The sequence below is a fragment of the Leptopilina heterotoma genome, unplaced genomic scaffold (assembly GCF_015476425.1).
Source record: "Leptopilina heterotoma isolate Lh14 unplaced genomic scaffold, ASM1547642v1 Lhet_167, whole genome shotgun sequence".
NCBI classification, from domain to species: Eukaryota; Metazoa; Arthropoda; class Insecta; order Hymenoptera; family Figitidae; genus Leptopilina; species Leptopilina heterotoma.
In genome coordinates, this window is record NW_025110883.1 from 951,442 (window position 1) to 970,810 (window position 19,369).

General features: G+C 25.9%; 1 protein-coding gene across 1 annotated transcript in view; it reads left to right on the forward strand.

Moving 5' to 3' along the window:
• LOC122499337 overlaps positions 1–19,286 on the forward strand; it is an 86,773-nt gene extending 67,487 nt beyond the window's left edge. Inside the window, exons 6-7 of the mRNA XM_043607621.1 lie at positions 12,993–13,049; positions 19,149–19,286. Coding sequence (XP_043463556.1) covers positions 12,993–13,049; positions 19,149–19,223 — 132 coding nt within the window. The 3' untranslated portion in view covers positions 19,224–19,286. The remainder of the gene's footprint in view (positions 1–12,992; positions 13,050–19,148) is intronic.
• The last annotated feature ends 83 nt before the right edge of the window (positions 19,287–19,369 follow it).

The following is a 19,369-nucleotide window of genomic DNA, read 5'->3' on the forward strand; positions in this document are numbered from 1 at the left end:
AATTCTTTGTAACTATTCAATTATTTTCATCAATAATAAAATTTATCGCAGGAAAATAATTGAATTTTAATAAAATTTAGAATAAAAAGCAAATCTTTTAAAGATTTGCAACGAAAAATTTACGCACTTTTTGCTAGTTAATAAATAGTAAACAATGTTAAATATTGTTTAATTTCTTTTGGCATTTTTCTTTGACAAAAATCGATTTTGTTTGTTAAATAAAAAAATGACAATTGCATTGGTGTGCGTGCATGTGGTTCGAGTTTCATTATTTTAAATACACAGCAGACACGATTCTCGTTAGAGTCTTTTCCTTTTCATTATTGTCAAACACTTGTTTACCAGACCGTATACAAGTCTGGGCTATTTACTATTCCCTTGTGAAATGTCCAAAAATACCCTTGATTGGTCGAATGCGCGTTCTTCATGAATGTGAACAAGTGGGACGTTGATCTCAATAGAAATGCAACAGTTGTAATTGTGATGTTTAATTAAAACAGTTGACAATGTTGTTCACAAGCGTTGAATCATTTCTCTACTCACAGTCAAAATAATGAAAAAAAACACGTCTTTCATTCACACGCGTGACGAAATACAAATTTTTCAATAAAAACTCAATTTTTTATTTCCTGCACATATTTTTTTTTTATTTTATTATTTTATTAAAATTATTATTTTTAACGAAGAGAACTCGTAGTTTTTCTAAGGATATCAAATTGAGACAAAAAACGAATCAAAGATTTTGATTTTGCATATGTCAGCATCATCGTTATGCATCCAAATGATATTTCTTGAAGTACGAGAGAACACGTGTCGAAAATGAATTTCCAACAAGAATTTCGAAATCAAATATTCCTGCAGCCAATTTCGTGAAGTAAACGAAAAAGTCCCCATGTCATGTCACGAGCACTCGAAGCTTGATAAAAAAATCCAAGAGAATAAATGCGAGAATTTATTGACAGAGGAGAGTCGACATTTTTTTATTTTTTTTATTTTCATCCTTCCACTTTTGTTGTCAGTGAATGAAAATGCCATTTAAATTGGAAATTAAAAGTGTTAAACTTTAACCAAGCGAAACTATTTCTGTCAATTTTCTTTTTTATTACGAATTTGATATTTGAAGCGAAAGTTGACAATGCGTTTTATCTATTTTTGTTGTAATATTTATTATTATTGATAAATGTTAATATTAATAGTTAATAATAATAGCTATTATTATCTTTTATCTTCTATCTTCTGTATTAATAATCGTTGTATTCCGCGGTAATCTGTTCGCAGTTTGAAGTTAGTTGTTGTTTGCTTTTTCGTTTTCTAACTTTTTTAATAATTTTTCTTTTCAAATATTCTCAATTTTAAAATTAACGTATTAAAAATGATTAGAATTTTTGCAAAGAATTTTGTAAAAAAATTTTAGAATAATTGAATTTCTTCACAGAATTTTATTATTTATGAAAATAATCTCATTCTCAAGAAAAATTTTATTAAAATTTTTAAAAATCATAATTAAGTTCTTTTGAAGAATTTCTTTGAATTTTTTTTTAAATAATAGAGTTTCTTTTAATTTTAATTGAAAATTTTTTAAATAATTTAATTTTATAAACAATTTCTTTCAATTTTTTAAAATAATAATTGTGTTTCTTAATAATTGAAATTAAACATTTAAATTTTGAAATTTATTAAAATTTCTAGAAAATAATTAAATTCATCTCAGAATTTTATTACAATTTTCTAAAATAATTTAATTCATTCAAGGAATTATATTAAAATATAGAAAATAATGAAATTCTTTCAAAGAGTAGATACTATTAAAGGATTTTTATTACAGTTTTTGTAAATAATTAAATTCTTTCAAAGAATAAATACTATTAAAGTTTTTTATTACAGTTTTTTTAAATAATTAAATTCTTTTGAAGAGTTTCTTTGTGTTTTTTTAAATAATGTAGTTCTTTGAATAATTTCAATTTAAAATTTTAAAAATAATTAAATTAACCAAAGAATTTTTTCAACTTTTTAAAATAATTTTCAAAATAATTTTTGCGATTAATTTTACTTCGAAAGAATGTCTTGACAAGAATTTATTTAAAATTCTTGAAAATAATTGAAATTTTCTAAAGAATTCAATTATTTATGAAAAGAATTGAATTCTTGACAAGAATTTGCTTCAAATTTTTTAAAATAATTGAAATCCTCCGAAGAATTCAATTATTTATAAAAAAAATTGAATTCTTGACAAGAATTTGATTATTAATGAAAATAATTGAAATCTTCTAAAGAATTTTATTTTTTATGATGATAATTAAATTTTTAGGAAGAATTTTATCAAAATTTTTGAACATAATTGAATTTTTGCAAAAAATTTTATTATTTATAGAAATAATTGAATTCTTCCGAAGAATTGTACTTAATAAGTAAATTTTTTAAATTTTGATTATGAATTTATCAAAAAATTTAAATTTGAAAATAAAAAATTTTGTAATTTGCATAATAATAAATTGAATCTCACGTTTGCTAGTTATTTTAATATTTAGAAATAATAATAAAATGATCTATAAATTTTTATAATTAGAATTGCTGAAAATTAAAGAAATTGTATAAAGTTTACTTCTGTATAAAATGATTATTAACATTTTATTATTTAACCGAAAGTAAAAAAATTCCCAACTTTTTGTCAATAACAATTTTAATTCTGTTAAATAATTTTTCAAATCTCGCTTTTCTTCGATTTCATTTTATTTTTTTTCTTTATTTCCTTTTTGTTTTTGCCATTGGAGGAGAGTAATATTCGGACAGTGAGAGCAAAGAAAGGGGGATTAATAGAACCCTCCTAGGTCTAGAGTATTGTTTCGCGTACTTTCGCCTCGAATTGAGGATAAAAGCAGGAGAGATAGTGGATATCGGATTTGTAAAGTGCAGAAAAGCCGAAAGCAATCTTCCTCTTTTGGAATTTAGCAGCAAACTCTTTTGCGAGTTCGATCAAGCTCATTTCGTCGCGAGTTTCGAATAAATTATTGGCAAATATATTTCATAGTGGGAAGATGTAAGAGAGATAAAAAAAAAGAAAAAGTGAGAGTGAGATAGGAAAGACGAAAGACTACTCGATGGAATTTAAGACTGACTGTACATTCCTCTACTCATACTGAAGTAACCCAGTTTGTCTGGCTGCTCAGAAGCTTTCAGCTATACGTGAAAGCTCGTAAAGCAAATCCCAAAGTCGATGAAAGATTAAGTAAGTCACTGCATCCTTCGTGTGGATCTCTTGCGAAAAAGGAGAAAAACTTTCTAAACGGTACACAGTATCTTGTAGAAGATGGACACTAACTACCGATGTTTTAAAGTATCGTCGATATCAGATTTTCCAAAGAAGAAATCTTATTGACGGTATATCTTTAAGCGGTATTTATACTTAATTTATTATCGATTTAGAATCGATAAAATTAATTCGTAAATTAATTCACAATTATTCAAATTATTTCGATTTTTTCGACATAATTGAGAAAATATTAGAAAAATTCCAAGTCATGTGATTTTATATATATAGAAACAGGTCACACATTGCATTGTGTACGATCCTATTTCAATAAAGTAAAAAATTTTATGGAATTTTCCAGCCTCGGTATTAAATTTCAGCGCTCAAACTATTTCACACATTCCATTTTACTCATTGAGAGTGTGTGTCACAGGTGAGCAAAATTCTTGATTACTGAGGGGAAAATTGAAAAAGCTGACAAGAATATGAAAATTTAGTTGAAATGAAAAATATAATTGTAAAAGTCCAAAAGAAAAACAGCTCTTCGAAAATGATTGTTTATAAAGTGTCAAGAAATTGATTAAAGAAAATGAAAAACAAACCAAGGTGTGCTATAATTCTAAGAGGCAAAAAAAAAAAAACATCTGGTGTGCGAATGAGACACAAAAGAGTGTCAGACGAGAAAGTATTTTGCGAATCTCAAAAATGACACTAATGTCACTTCTGCTCTCGGTTACGGAGTTGTATTTATAAACTTCTTTTGACTGACTGCCTCACAATTTTGTTATGCATACAACTGCCACGCTAATCGACCACGAATAAATATTTGTTTTTTGAAATAAAAAAACAGAAAGAAGATTAACAATTTTTAACCTTTTACAGGGTTGCCACAGATCAGAGAAATCAGAGAAAGTAACATTGCTCAGGGAAATCAGGGAAAAGTTAGGGATTTTTTATTAAAGTACTGGAAAAAATTTAATTTTGCAAAAGTTACAAATGAATGCAGAAATTCAATTATTTTTAAAACTAATAAAATTCTTCGCAAAAATTCAATTAAATTCAAAAATTAAAAAAAATTCTCGTCAAAATTACAATTATCTTTAAAAATAATAAAAATATTCTCCAAAATTCAATTATTTTCAAAACTTTTTCTCAAATTCAATGATTTTCAATATCTAGTATTTTAATAAAATTTTTCAAAAGTATTCAATTATATTTGAAAAAAAAGTTGATAAAATTCTATTTCAATTATTTTCATAAATAATAAAAATTTCCCACTAATTTAATTATTTTTAAAAATAAAAAAATTTTTTACAGAGATTCAATTATTTTTAATACAATTTGAATCGAATTCCTTGAAAAATGTAATTACTCTTGGAAATGTTATTAAAATTCGTCGAATTATTATTTGACAATAATCAAAGATTATGTTAATAAATTCTTTATGAGAATTCAATTTCGGGAAACATTCATTTAATTAATAAATTATTTATTTTTGTATTTAAATAATTGAATGAATTTTTAAAAGTAATTGATAATTGAATTCTTGCAACGAATTTCATTACATTTCTTTTAAATAATTGCATTTTTTTGAGCATTTTTATTAAAACAATAGATTTTGAAAATAATTGAAATTTTGTAAAGAATTCAATTATTTATGAAAAAAATTGAATTCTTGACAAGAATCTGTTTCAAATTTTTGAAAATATTTATTAAAAAATAAAGTTATTGATGTGTTGGAATAATTTTACTTTTGAAGAAATTTGTAAACACCCGTGTGGAAAATGAAAATTGGTCCTAGCCAGGTCCTACCTATTTTGCCCTGTTAATAGCTTGGTCCTAGGTTGGCAGTGTAGGTTGGACCAACAATGGCTGGTGATGCGATTCTAGCCTGGTCCTAACTTGGGAGCCTAGTTATGACCAGTTTATTTATATACTTTATTATAATTTCGATTAGTTTATAATATTTGCTAAAGAAATAACCTAAATTATTAATAATAAGTATTAGTTTTAATTAATTATTATTTTTTTCAATTATTAAATGATGACCAAAGGCGAATTCATAAATAATGTTAGTATATGTAGAGATTAATATATATTCCTCTAATATATACATTAAAAATTAGAAAAAAATTAGAAATTTGTTAATTAAATTATTTTACAGTATATATAATCATTAAATTGCATACTTATACGAATACAACGCAGAAAAATCGGAATAAACGCAAACCTAAGAAGTAAATAAAATCTAACGCACGCGGGAACGAACCTACGACCTACGGACTACGAGACTAACGCCCTAACCACTATGCTAATGAAACTAGTTGAGATCAAAATTTTTATTATCAGTGACTTGTGGACTTGCTTTTGATGATTCAATATAGTAATTATTGACACTAATACACGATAATAAATAAAAAAATAGTTTAGCAGCAACAATAATAATAAAATAATATCGAAATATAAAAATTCAAAAATTAATATTTTTATATTATATCAAGAAAAAAAATATCTATACATTTTCGTTAAAAACAGGTTTTTCATTGTTCTCAATCATTTTTAACATTAATTTCTTGGTCTAAAAAAAATATTCGTCTTTTGGACTTGGAAATTTTTCCTAATTAATTAAGCGGGTGATCCACTTTTTAAAAAAATGTCAAAAAAATTTATGTTAAAAACACGTTTTTCATTATTCTAAATTATTTTAAGCATTAATTTTTTGTTGCAAAAAATTTTTTAGACTTGGACTTAGAAATTTTTGCTAATGAAACTAGGAAGCCCAGGTAGGTCCTGGGTTGGACCTGGGTGGGTCAGCCCACATTCGAATTGCAATATCTCTTAGTGTTTAACACCAACTTAAACGAAACTTAAAATCAGCGATGGAAATTAGAAATATATTTTCCTAATGATAATCATATTGCAGTCTGTATCTGTTTAAATAAATAAATAAATTTTGCTGTTTTATTAACTTTTGTAACAAATTACTTAAAAACTTGCAGTTTTTTATCTAACTTCGCGATTATTACACTTGAGTAGTGAAATATGAAGATAATTTATAATTTTAACAATTCAGCATTTGTTTAAACAAAAAATTGTTGTTATTTATTAATTCTTAAGACAATAAAGCGTCTAGACACTTGTAGTCTTTTAAAATTTTGCAATTAACTAATCTGAGTATTTACTTATTGCAAAATTAGAAAAAACTGCTAGTTTCTAGGTTGATTGTGTAAAAAGTTAGTAAATAACAATTATTTGTTTGAACAATTGCTGAATTAATAAATTAATAAATTAACTTTATTTTATAGTATTTGTATAATTTTCTGATTTATGTCAAACAATAAATTGTTTAAATAAATATGATTATCAATTAATTTTATAAATATTAATTGAGAATATTTATCAATTTTTACATGTTTTTCATGTATCAATTTTGACACTTTATTTTCCTAAAAATTTTTCTAAGTCATAACTGGATCTCCTAGCTAGGACCAAGTTAGGACCAGCCCAGGATATATAAAAAGGGGTTGCCAAGTTAGGTCCAAGCTAGGGCCAATAATCATTTTAGGCATAGCATGGTGATTTCTACACGGGCATGTAATAGAACATTTTTTTTAATAATCAATTTAGAGTGAATTGGAATATTCTTTAGGGTCAGTGGAAAAGTTAGAATCAGTCAGGAAAAAGTCTGGAAATCAGGGAAAAGTGAGGGAAAAAGAAAATTTTTTGTGAAATTTTTTTGTGGCAACCCTGATTTTTATTAAAATAAATAAAAGAAAATAGCTACAAAAATACTTTTTACTTCATTTTTTTTGAAAAAATACTTTACGAAAGGAATAAATTGAGAGAAAAAAGTAAATTTTGTCTTCGAACTCGAAGACTTTAAAATAAATAATCGAGAGAAGTTGAAGTCTTTAAGGAGAGTGGTCTTCATCATATTGTTTGCACTGGCGGACATACAAAGGACAATTGAAGCGAAACGGTTGAGTGAAGGGTGTCGCGTGCCGACATGGGTGAAACTTGTTCTTTTACTCATTCCCCGACAGTTATGCAACATAGACACTTCACGCGAGGAAGATATTTACGTCGTGAAATGTCACTAATTGGCCAAAAATAAAGTCAAACGCTTCGTTACGTTACATTTGTTCGCTATGGGCACAAAGAAAGAAATTCTCGACACGAATTTCCTCATATCCGCATATTATTATTATTAGAAAATTTTATTCTTAATTCTACTTGATAGTAATTAAGAGCCATCGATTATTATTATTATTTACATTTTCTGATATTATCGTTTTTCACTATCATTTTATCATTTTATCATTTGATCATTTGATCATTTCGCAAAATGACGTGACCGATTTATATTTTCGTCTCGACGTATAACTAGGATTTCATTTCTGTAAAATTGTACTGAGTAATGAAAGCTACTTTGATAGGGAGGATATAAATTGAAAGCGTATGAGCTAGAAAAGCCGCAGACGTGGAGAAAGAAAGTCTGAAAGCCGAAGCGAAAGGACTGAGTTTAAATTTATCACGTTGAATTTCTTATCCAAGAAAACCTAAAGGATCGTCCGATTGAGTGATGTGAATCTTTTCCTTTGCGTCTGCATTTTCCTCTCTACTATCAATATTTCACCCCCTTTTTATTTCATTTTCACTTTTTGATGGATATCTGCAAACGACGTCTCAAATTTTCAATCTTGTTATTTATTTCATTCTGTTTGTTATTTTGTATATAAGTTTATAATATTATGGAATGAAAATGTCGAGAGAGCACTGCCGAGTGCATAACTAAACGAACACTTTGACGGGTTTTCGGTTCAGTGTAAAAGGCGCATAGAGCAAATTTGATATTCCAGAATTCCCCAAGTAGAACATCGACTTTCCTATAAATAGCCTTCTGTGATCTTCAACCTCATTAACCAATCAGCAGTCATTATAAATTTTATCCGAGACAAGAAACTGGCTCTATAGTGTAGTGATAAATGGAACACTCACTAAATTTATCTACTTGTTTCTATTATATTCTATTTATTCAACTTTTCTTACTTTAATCAACTTATAATCTTTTCTCAAAAATTTTCCCTTCATTTCACAATTCACAATTCACAATTTTCACAATCAACAATTATTGGTTATAGATTGCGATAAAAAATTCATTTTTTTTAACTTGTCGTTTAAAATCAATAGATCTCTCAATATATAAGAACAGGACTGCGTTTATCTGGGGACTTTCTGAAAGTAATTGCTGTTGCGAATGACAAAGTAAATGGGGAGCAAGAAAAGGAGAATGCAGGTTCGTGTTATGAAGACTTACATCCTTTGGGAAATAAACGCGTCTTTTTTTTTTTTTTTTTTTTTGTTCACAAAAAATATTAGGAAGTGCGCAACAGAAAAAAGTAAATCTATTGATTTATAAATGCTCTCATAGTTATTAGTAATGGTACAAGTATTTTGATATTAAATATTAATTGCAATTTGTATCAGAATATTTTTTATAGTCAGGAAAAAATCAAAATTCTGTCTGTAAATCAGGGGAAAAATTAAATTTTTTTGGCAACCCTGAAATATTTCGTTTGAAGTCAAGAAACGACGAAATGAAAATGAAGGAGAAAAAAATACAGTAATATTGAAAAGTTATTTATATAATCACACTAATTGCTGGCAGCACTTAGACTTATATATCTTTTTCTCTTTTTCTTTTTTCCCCTCTTGACGAGTAGAGAAAAATAAACAACACTCGAAAATGAAGGTTGTGCGTGAAATGTGCGCGAAAAGTAAAAGCGTTCACTATTAGCAGTAACTCTATACTCTTGTTTTGTAGCACACCCTTGACGCTCAGTCATTGCTCGCTCGCTTGCAAGTAAAACCTTAACTCCCAGGTAATTTACTTGGGACGTTTTTCGCCAATAAGGCTTCCCCGTGAGAATTCACAACAATTTCAAATGTGAGAGCGCGCGATAATTCCACGAAAAGCTCAAAAATGTTGCCCATAAACTTTTCTTTTCATGAAAATCTTCAAGCATCAAGATAATTTTCTGCGTCTGCTTTATTTTTCTTTTTCTTTTTTAAATGGTCTATTTTTTGCTACTTTGGCATTTTTTTGCTGTGTAATTCCGTGGTGATGTTGGAAAACTTTCATCTGGCGGTATTTAAAATGTTTTTTTTCAACTGTTTCGACTCTTAATGTTTTTTTAACTGAAATGTAAATTTTACGAATAGAATTAAATTATTATGTGATTATTAATGAATAAAAATCCACGAATTTAGAATTATAATTAAACTGATGAATTTTTACACTTTACTGTTAAGGCTTCGGATAAAATTATTATTTATTTCTTGTAGCAATAACCGTAGTTATTTAAATATTAAATAATTAATTTTTACCTTTTAACGGTACACTCGTCTAGAATTTTGTTCTTTTTTTTTATCAAATTGGAGCTTTTTTATTAAAGAAAACTTTTTTCGAAACACTGAGGTACTCAGAGCTTTTTTAGAATTTATTTTCGATACAGAGAAAATTTGTATCGTGAAGAACGACACTAGTCTTGATAATTTTTTTAACTATTTTTGGAGTCGAATATCAAATTTAAACTCTTCTTCATATAATTGGAGCTTTTTTATTAAAAAGAAGCTTTTTCCGAAACATCGTGGTACGCAGAGCTTTTTTACAATTTATTTCCGATTCAGAAAAAATTTGATCTTTCTTTCATCAAATTGAAGCTTTTTTTATTACAGAAGAGCTTTTACGAAACACGGAGAAGCTCAGATCTTTTTTAGAATTTAGAAAAAAATCTGTATTTTGCAAAACGACGCTGGTCTTGCTAATTTCTTTAAACAATTTTTGGAGTAGAATATAAAATTTGGTATTTTTATTCATCAAATTGGAGCTTTTTTATGAAAGAAGAGCTTTTTCTCCCAACACGGAGGTACTAAGAGCTTTTTTAAATTACATTTTCCATACAGAAAAAATTTTGTATCTTAAAAAACGACGCAGGTCTTGTAAATTTATTTTTACATTTTTTAAAGTCGAATATCAAATTTGGACTTTTCTTCATTAAACTGGAGCTTTTTTTTTACTAAAAAAAGCTTTTTCCAAACATAGAGATACGCAGAGCTTTTTTAAAATTTATTTGCGATTCAGAAAAAATTTGTGTCTTGAAATACGATGCTGGTCTTGTGAATTTATTTTCACAATTTTTGAAGTCGAATATCAAATATGGACTTTTTTTCCATCAAATTGAAGCTTTTTTTTATTAAAGAAGAGTTTTTCCCGAAACACGGAGAAACTCAAATCTCCTTTAGAATTTGTTTCGTGTTTAGAAAAAATTAGAATTTTGCAAAACAACGCTTGTCTTGATAATTTGTATAAACAATTTTTGGAGTCGAATATCAAATTTGCTTTTTTTTCATTAAATTGGAGCTTTTTTTGTTAAAGAAGAGCTTTTTCCGAAACCCGGATGTATTTAAGAACATTTTTAAAATTTATTTCCGATTTAGAGAAAATTTGTATCTTGAAAAACGACGCAATTATTTTTTATACAATTTTTGGAGTCTAATATCAAATTTGGCCTTTTTTCATCAAATTAAAGGTTTTTTTTTATTGAAAAAGAGCTTATGATTAGAGTTTGCAAGCTTTGTTGCAATTTGCAAATATTTTGCAACAAAATTTATTATTAGACTCTAATCATGATGGAAATGTTAAAAATAAAATAAAAAACTTGCAGAATTTCCATGTAATTTCCAGGGAGATTCCATGGAATTTTTCGAGTTTTATTTATCATGTGCTTTTACCGTCTGTTTATATTCGAAACACTGAAAAAAAATTAATTTGATTCAAATAAACGATTACTTGACTATTATCAATTAAATATTTAATTGAATCAAATAATATTTATTGGAGTCGGTTAAATGGTTCAGTTCATATTTGCTTAAAATATTGAAATTATTAGTTCAATTACCATTTAATTGACTCCAATAAATATTATTTGATTCAAGGAAATATTTAATTAATAATAGTCAATTAATCAGTTATTTGAATCAAATAAATTCTTTTTCAGTGCAGTTACAATTACAATTATTGACGGTGTATAATTTTTCGCTTTATTTTCGAATAAAGAATTTTGTTATTTTTTGAAGTATATCTTTAAAAGAACGGAATTGTCTTTGCAGATATTTTCCCCTCTCGTATCATTGTTTGCGTCACAGTATTTAAATTGAATTTTCATTTGCAGACTGGCCTGAATTTGTAGCTTAAGGCAAAGCGTTATTTACGTTTCTTTGAACGTATAGTTGGGAAGAGTAAGAGCAAAACGGGGTCCCGATAACTTGTCGCTCGAAATCGAATTACCATTAGAATCCCTATAGGCGTGCCATTAACTTGAATGGCTACTCACAGGTGGATCGTGTAAACTGAAGGATTTATTTGCACTGAAAAAAAGTCAGAGAGAAGGAGAGGGAAAATTAAAAACAGGTGTCGCAATTACTAGACACATTTGCTGTGAAATTTATACTTAATTTATTCCGTAATTACTCCACTATTTGTAACACTTCTGTCATTTATTTCTTCTATCTTTAAAACTATTCTTTTATTTCTCGTTTCTATAAAAGACGAGATAATTTCTTCTAATTCTAGTGTTTTCCCAATTACTTTGTAATTAGCGTAATTTTCCCTTATTTTGGATAATTAAATTTTTTTATCATTTTTTTACACTTTTTCTCACTGACAGTTTTCTTATATTTTCTATTTATTTTTCCTTTCTTGTTATTTTTTTTCTAGTCTTTTTGCATTTTCGTTTTTGCTCTTAAAATAAAGTAAGTTATAAATCCTAAAATTGAAAATGCCCGCGGGTATAGGAATATATAGCCTCAGTTTTAATCTCGTGATAAGGGAAAAGATGAAGAACGGTTCGTTTGTACCGACAAAGCTAATTACCAGATCAAAAGGTTTTGTTTATTTCGGCAATTTTTTCCCTCTTCAAATATAAATTTCTGTAATGAAATATGAAAATTGTAATTAAAAAGAAAATTTCAGTTTACTGTATTTTTTTAGTATAAATGTAAAGTAAATGTAAATAATATTTTTGAAATACACCGACTATGGGGGGTATTTAAACATTTAATGTTTACAATTATTATTGTGAGGATAATTAGTGAAACTGTATAAATATTAAATAATGATTGTTGTATACGCGATCGTTGTGGCGAATGTAATTTCTGTATTTATCCATTCAGAAAATGTTGCGAAAGTGAATAAGGGAAAATACAAGCCCCATGTACACTAAACTCTTGATATTAGGTATATATCGCAACACCCTGTATTTACTGGAGCACGCTATTATTTATATTTACCGAGTATATGACGTCATTTTGTGAGCCGCAAGACTCTACTTTCATATAGGCGAATTTCGGGATTAAAATTACCCTTCGACCCTTAAAATTCGACTTCCCTTTCACTGATGAAACATGAAACGACGAAAGTTCCAGGAACTTGTTCGTTTCCATATTTTATGTACTGGAGCATGTGTTCCATATTTGTCTCGTATGTTGTAATAATTTTCTTTTCAATTAAAATATTAAACTAATTTTCACTCTTCATAATTAAAACATTTTTATTGAAAATATTTGAAGAAATTAATTTTTATTTATCTATAATAAGACTTCAATTTTTAAAAATTTTAAACTGTAATTCTAATGAATAATTACGATCATATAATCAATGTTTTTTTTTTTTTTTTTTTTGCAGATTCCTAATTCCTGCGCCAAAATTTCATCAAAACTTCAAAATGATTATGGATTTATGGTAAGTTTTTTATTTTCCCATTTTAATATCCACATTTTTTTTGAAAAAAGGTCCTTAAAATCCGTAATTTGATTGAAAAAAGACGAAAAGTTCGGAAATTGTACGATATAATTTGGAGAATTTTAGAGAAACTAGAAACGATTGCAGAAATTCAATTATATTCAAAAGTAATAGCTGCAATTCAATTATGTTCAAAAATTTTTTTAAATTCTCGTCAAAATATCAATTATCTTTAGAAATAATTAAATTCTTCTCCAAATTTCAATTATTTTTAAAAATTTTAATAAAATTCTTCACAAAATTTCAATTATTTTCAAAAAAATTTAGTAAAATTCTTCCAGAATTCAATTATTTTCAAAATGATAAAATTCGTGGCAAAAATTCAATTATTTTCATGAATAATAAAATTTTTACAAATTCAATTATTTTCGTAAATAATTAAATTCTTTTTAGAAGTTCAATTATTTTCATAAATAATAAAACTCATTACCGAATTTCAATTATTTTTAATACAATTTTAATCGAATACCTCTAAAAATGTAATTATTCCTAAAAATTTGATTATTAATATTCGTCAAAAGAATTCGATTATTTAAAAATTTATTAATAAAATTCTTTATGAGAATTCAATTTTAAGAAACATGCATTTATTTAATAAATTATTTTTTTTTTTAATTTAAATAATTCAATTCTAGAGAATTGAATTTTATTATTTTAATGATACTGAAAATTTTGACGAGAATTTTTAAAAAAAATTTTTAACTGTAATTGAATTTCTTTAAAGAATTTTATTAGTTTTGAAAATAATTGAATTTCTCTAATCATTTGTAAGTTCTCCAAAATTCAATTTTTTTAGTGTTTTTAATTAAAATTCTTCTATAAATCCATTATTTTTAATTTTTTAATAATTGTATCTAATAATTGAATATTAAAAGCAATATAGCGTGAACTTTTAGAAATAATTGAATTTTGAAATTAATTTTTTTGCAAAAGTTTAATTGAATTTTTTATTATAGTATTTTATGTTTTTATATTCTAATATATATTTAATTGAAGAATTTCCGAATAATTGAAATTTCGTCAAATTGAATATTGTAAATAAATGGATTTGAAAATTGTCAAAGAATTTTTTCGAAAATTCGGTTTCGGTTCGGTTCTTACTTTGGAAAAGTATTCTTTATTTAAAATTGAAATTGAGATATTCCAAGTGAAATATTTTAGACCGCGTGGGAATTTTGGGAAATTTATCATTTCTGTAAAATTGAATAAATCAGTAGTTATTTCTGTGAGATGATATTATATGATTAGAAGCGAGTATCATTAAGCATGTCCTAATGAGCGATTTGTCGCAGCTCGACTGTGAAGCTAAAGAAATTTGTACCCTGTCAGATACTAGTTTCAGGAATGCGGACATGTTGATGATGGCATGTGCGTATATCCGTGCGAATTTTAGACACTCGCCTATTTGTCTCCCGTGCATTCAGCTGATTGCATAAGTTTTCCTTCTTTTTTGACAAATTATTCAAAATCACTGGGTCAACGTTTCAAAAAATATTAAATTCAAAATAATGTTTAAAAATTTAACTAAAAATTTTATTTATAATTTAATTAAAAATTTTATTAATATCAAACTAGTAATTTAATTTTCATTAAATATTTGTCTTGAAAAATACGATCACTCCTTATTGTTAATAATCAATCATTTTTTATTCTTCACTTGAATTTTTATTCCATTTAATTTTTTTTCGTTTGTCTTAAATTCTGTCTAAGAACGAAAATTGAAAATAAGTATTTTTTTTACTTTTTGTTTTACATTCTGTCTATATGAACGATAATTGAAAATTAGTAATTTACTGAAGTGTAAATAGAAGTGAATTTACGTGTAAATAATTGAATTTAATTAAAATTATTAAAAAATTATTTTTAAAAAAGTGAGTAAAAAATTGAAATATTTTTGTCATTCGATATAGTGGTGAATTAAATGATAGAGACAATATTGTCGTTTAGTTTCGAAATAAACATCTAGAGCAGGAAATGAGATAAAGCAAGGTTAAGTAGCTACAGTTGCAACATTATAATGCAATAAATTTTTATCATTATGACAGTCGGAATCATTTACATCGATAATGCGACATTATGACCACCCTCAATTTTGTTGAATGGCCAAGAAAATTGAACATTATCTAGATATTATATGTTTCAAGGGAAAGTAAATTGGGTACGAATACAATTTTCCATTTAACTACCGTCACTCGACGGTAATCACTGTTGTCGGTAGCGGTAACGGTACAAACTGTTAAAATCTTCTTTTTAATTAGTACCCTTTGGTCAAACTCCAAAATAGTTAAATAATTAATTAAATTACCGCCAAAGTTTGCAATTTTGAATAAAAAAAAGTAGAAAGTAATTGATAAATAAAGTGTTAATTTGAGAGAGAGAAAAAAAGAGCTTTATTAATTTTAGCCAAGTGGTTTGAAGAGTCAATTTGATGCAATAAAGCGGTGATCCCGGTTATAATAGCTCCCATATAAATTCAAGATCCTATCATAAGCGGAGGTTGTAAATCGGGTATTAGGATGCTGTAAATGAACAAATTGCCACGTGGCCCTTTTGCACCCTTTTCACTTGGTGGGGCGTTCACCTCATCGATCGGAGTCTAGGGTTATGCTTTTTCTACGGTTTTATTATTCTTTTTGCATCGATATGTAAAGAGGGAGATGGAATGACCTAGATTGCCTCTGGCGAACGAGCTTTATTCAACATTATATATATGCACAAGTCGATTTTTTACATTCTAAACGCAAATATTATTTATATTTTATGCTCGTATTTATTGTGTCTCATTTTTTATCCTAACTGTCAAATAATAGTCATTTTTCATTTTTTTCATTTTGCTTTTTAAATTCATTTTTTCTCCCTTTGCAATAATACGTCAGTTGACGGTAGTTTTAATTTTAATGGTTAATTCAATTAATACAATGCACCTGTAATAATTGACAGTAATTATGAGGTAATTATTAAGCACTGCTTGTTATCACTGACGAATTATAATTATGTACAATATTAAAATATATAGTGGTTATTATTTACTTTTTTAATTATTTATTTATCAATGCTTGTTACAATAAACGGTATTTTTAAAATATTTTTAAAAATTGGTTGTATGACAGTAATTATAAAGTATGGTATTAAAAATTGACGGTTATTATGGCCAATACCAATAAATACTAAACTTCTTAATGAAGAACTGCATCGAAGAAACTTTTTTTTAGCTATCATGTAAAATTAACATTTCCTGACTTGAAGCACTGACCCACATTTCGTCTATTTTTAAATTTTAAGGAAATTCCACTCATCCGTGACAGTAATTTCTGATATTTTTTCTTCTCTTTTTTCAAATTTATTAACTTACATACATGTTTCGAATTAATTTTAAATCAATTTTCAAATTAATTTTCAAATTAATATTTTCTTAATTAGTTTTAATATTAATGTTTCCTTATTAATTATTGTTAAAGTTATGTTTTATTAATTACTTTCAACTGAATTAAAAACTTACTTTTAAAAGTTTTAAAATTAATGTTTTATTCATGTTTTCAAATTAATGATTAATTAATGAATGAATAAATACGAATGAATAAATATTAGTAAAATAAGAGTCAAGTAGATATATATTTATTTTTTTATTTTCGAAATTTAGGATTGAAATTTTGAAGCGTAAGAACGAATTAGCATAAGAACGATGCGATAGGGAGAAAAAAATGGGTCATTAACCTGTCTGAACGTTATAAAAGTTTTTGGCTCGAAACACGTGTGTATATTAATAATATAGGCATTTTGTTTAACTTTAGTGCATTATTATTATTAACACCCAGCATTCGTGTTGACGCAAGTGTCACTCTCATACCTCAAGCAATATTTCCATGTCTATTGTTGTAACAAATGAGCAACACAGCTTCTCCTAAATATCTTGCATTCTTAAAATTATTTCTCACCGCAAATAACGATGATAATGGTAATAATTGAAATTTCGTTAACAATAGATTTTCTTTAAATTAAAATGAAAAATAAAATTATATTACACAAAATTAGATAAAATGATGGTTAACATAATTTACAGAAACAAAATTGTAAATATTTAGTTTGTTTTCATTTTTTTCCCCACTTTAAAAATTAGAAATTGGAAAGTTATTTGTGATGATAAACAGCAGGAGCAATAAACCTGCGTTCTCGATGACGCAGAATGATTCACTCATCACAGCATGAATCCTGTTCACAATTCATATAACGAGCACTGAACATTTTGATTCAATTTGAGAATATATTCCTGAAAACATTCGTTGATAAAGGAAAAAAATAAACGCTTCAGTGATTTTAAGTTAAGAATTTTTTTCTATTTTAATAAAAAAAAACTTGAAGAGATGAACCCACACATTTATTGATTAACCTTTTTCATTAAATGATCAAACAGTCTTTTTTATTCAAAAAAAATAGATTCATAAGTCACAAATTAAAATAATTTTTAAAAATAGTAAATAACTTCCAGAGTTAAAAGAAAAAAAAATTATTAATCCACAGTAGTTATAATTTTTCTAATTAAAATTAATATTTTAATATCCTGTATTTATATAGTAGACAGACATATATTATAATTAATTAATTTAATTCTTAATTACTATTTGCGGTTAATTATAATCGGCTAAATTTAAACGACTGCATTATAATCAACAGAAATTGTATAGAAAAAATTGAATTTTTGAGAAGTTACAAATGATTAGAGAAATTCAATTATTTTCGAAACTAATAAAATTCTTCGAAGAAATTCCATTATGTTCAACATTTTTTTAAAAATTCTCGTCAAAATTCAATTATTTTTATGAATAATAAAATTCTTCGCCGAAATTCAATTATTTTCAAAAAATTTTCTCAATTAAATGATTTTCAATATCTACTATTTTAATAAAATTTTCTAAAAGAATTTAATAAAAATTATCTTGATGAACAACCGAATTCTTCCCATAAAATCAATTATTTTAAGGAATTTTAATAAAATTCTTTTCCAAAATTCAATTATTTCGATAAATTCTTAAATTCATCACAAGAATTCAATTCTTTTGAATAGTAATGAAATAGATACTTTGCAGAAATTAAATTATTTTCAAGATTTTTTTAAAATTCTCGTCTAGAATTAAATTATCTTCATAAATAGATAGCAAAATTCTTCTCAAGAACTAAATTATTGTCAAAAATGTTAATAAAATTCTTGGCAAAAATTTCAATTAATTAAACAAAATTTAATAAAATTCTTCGCATGAATTCAATTATTTTCATAAATTATTATTTAAATTTTTCTTAGGAATTCAATTATTTTGTAAAATTTTAATAAAATTCTTAAAAAAGTTTTCAATTTATTTCAAAAATTATTATAAATTCTTTATATATTAAAGAATTTTTAAATTTCAGTAAAATTTTAATTAAATTTCTTAAAAGAAATTAAATATTTACAAAAGTTGTTACTAAAATTCTTTGTAAAAATTAAATTTTAAGAAACATTAAATTTTAGATAATAATTAAATATTAAAAGCATTAATTATAGAATGATTTTTAGTGAAAAGTTTTTGAATTAAATTCTTTGAAAGTTTGAATTTTTCATACTTTTAAGTAATAATTCTGTAGAATTAATTTTTTTGAAAAAGTTTAATTGATTTTTTTTTTTTGAAATTATATGAAGTTTTTATTTTCTAATATATATTTAATTGGACAATTACGGAATAAATAAAAATAATGATTTTATCACTTGGTCATATTTAATTATTATAAAACAAGAAGATAATATAATAATATTTTTACAAGCTGTTAAATTTTAAAAAGGTATAAATTCGAATCTTTCTAAGAATTTTAATACCTATATGGAGAAATAAGAATGATTAAATATTTATTTAAAAAAGAAGATATGATTCTATCATCACTGAGTAGTAAAATAATTAAAAGTTGAAGTTAACGATCACTCACTCCAAGTCGGGGTGACTCAATAATTTTATTAAATAAAATAGTTTGTTTAGAACAAGAAACTAAAATAATAAATGAATATATTTGCAGACAAATGCAGTGGTGAATTGGACGAAGCTAAAGGGCAAGGTGGGCAAGGTGGGCAAGTTGCAACTGGCGGCGTAATAAACAATATCGAACGATTGCGAGGAGTTATTAAATCGGCCAAATAAAATCGATCCACTTATTCAAAGTGGCTAAGAGCGTCAGTCCGCGTAGAGTGCACCAGGAGTGCTCTACTGGAGTGGAAGTACAGGTCCCGGTGCAGGAAA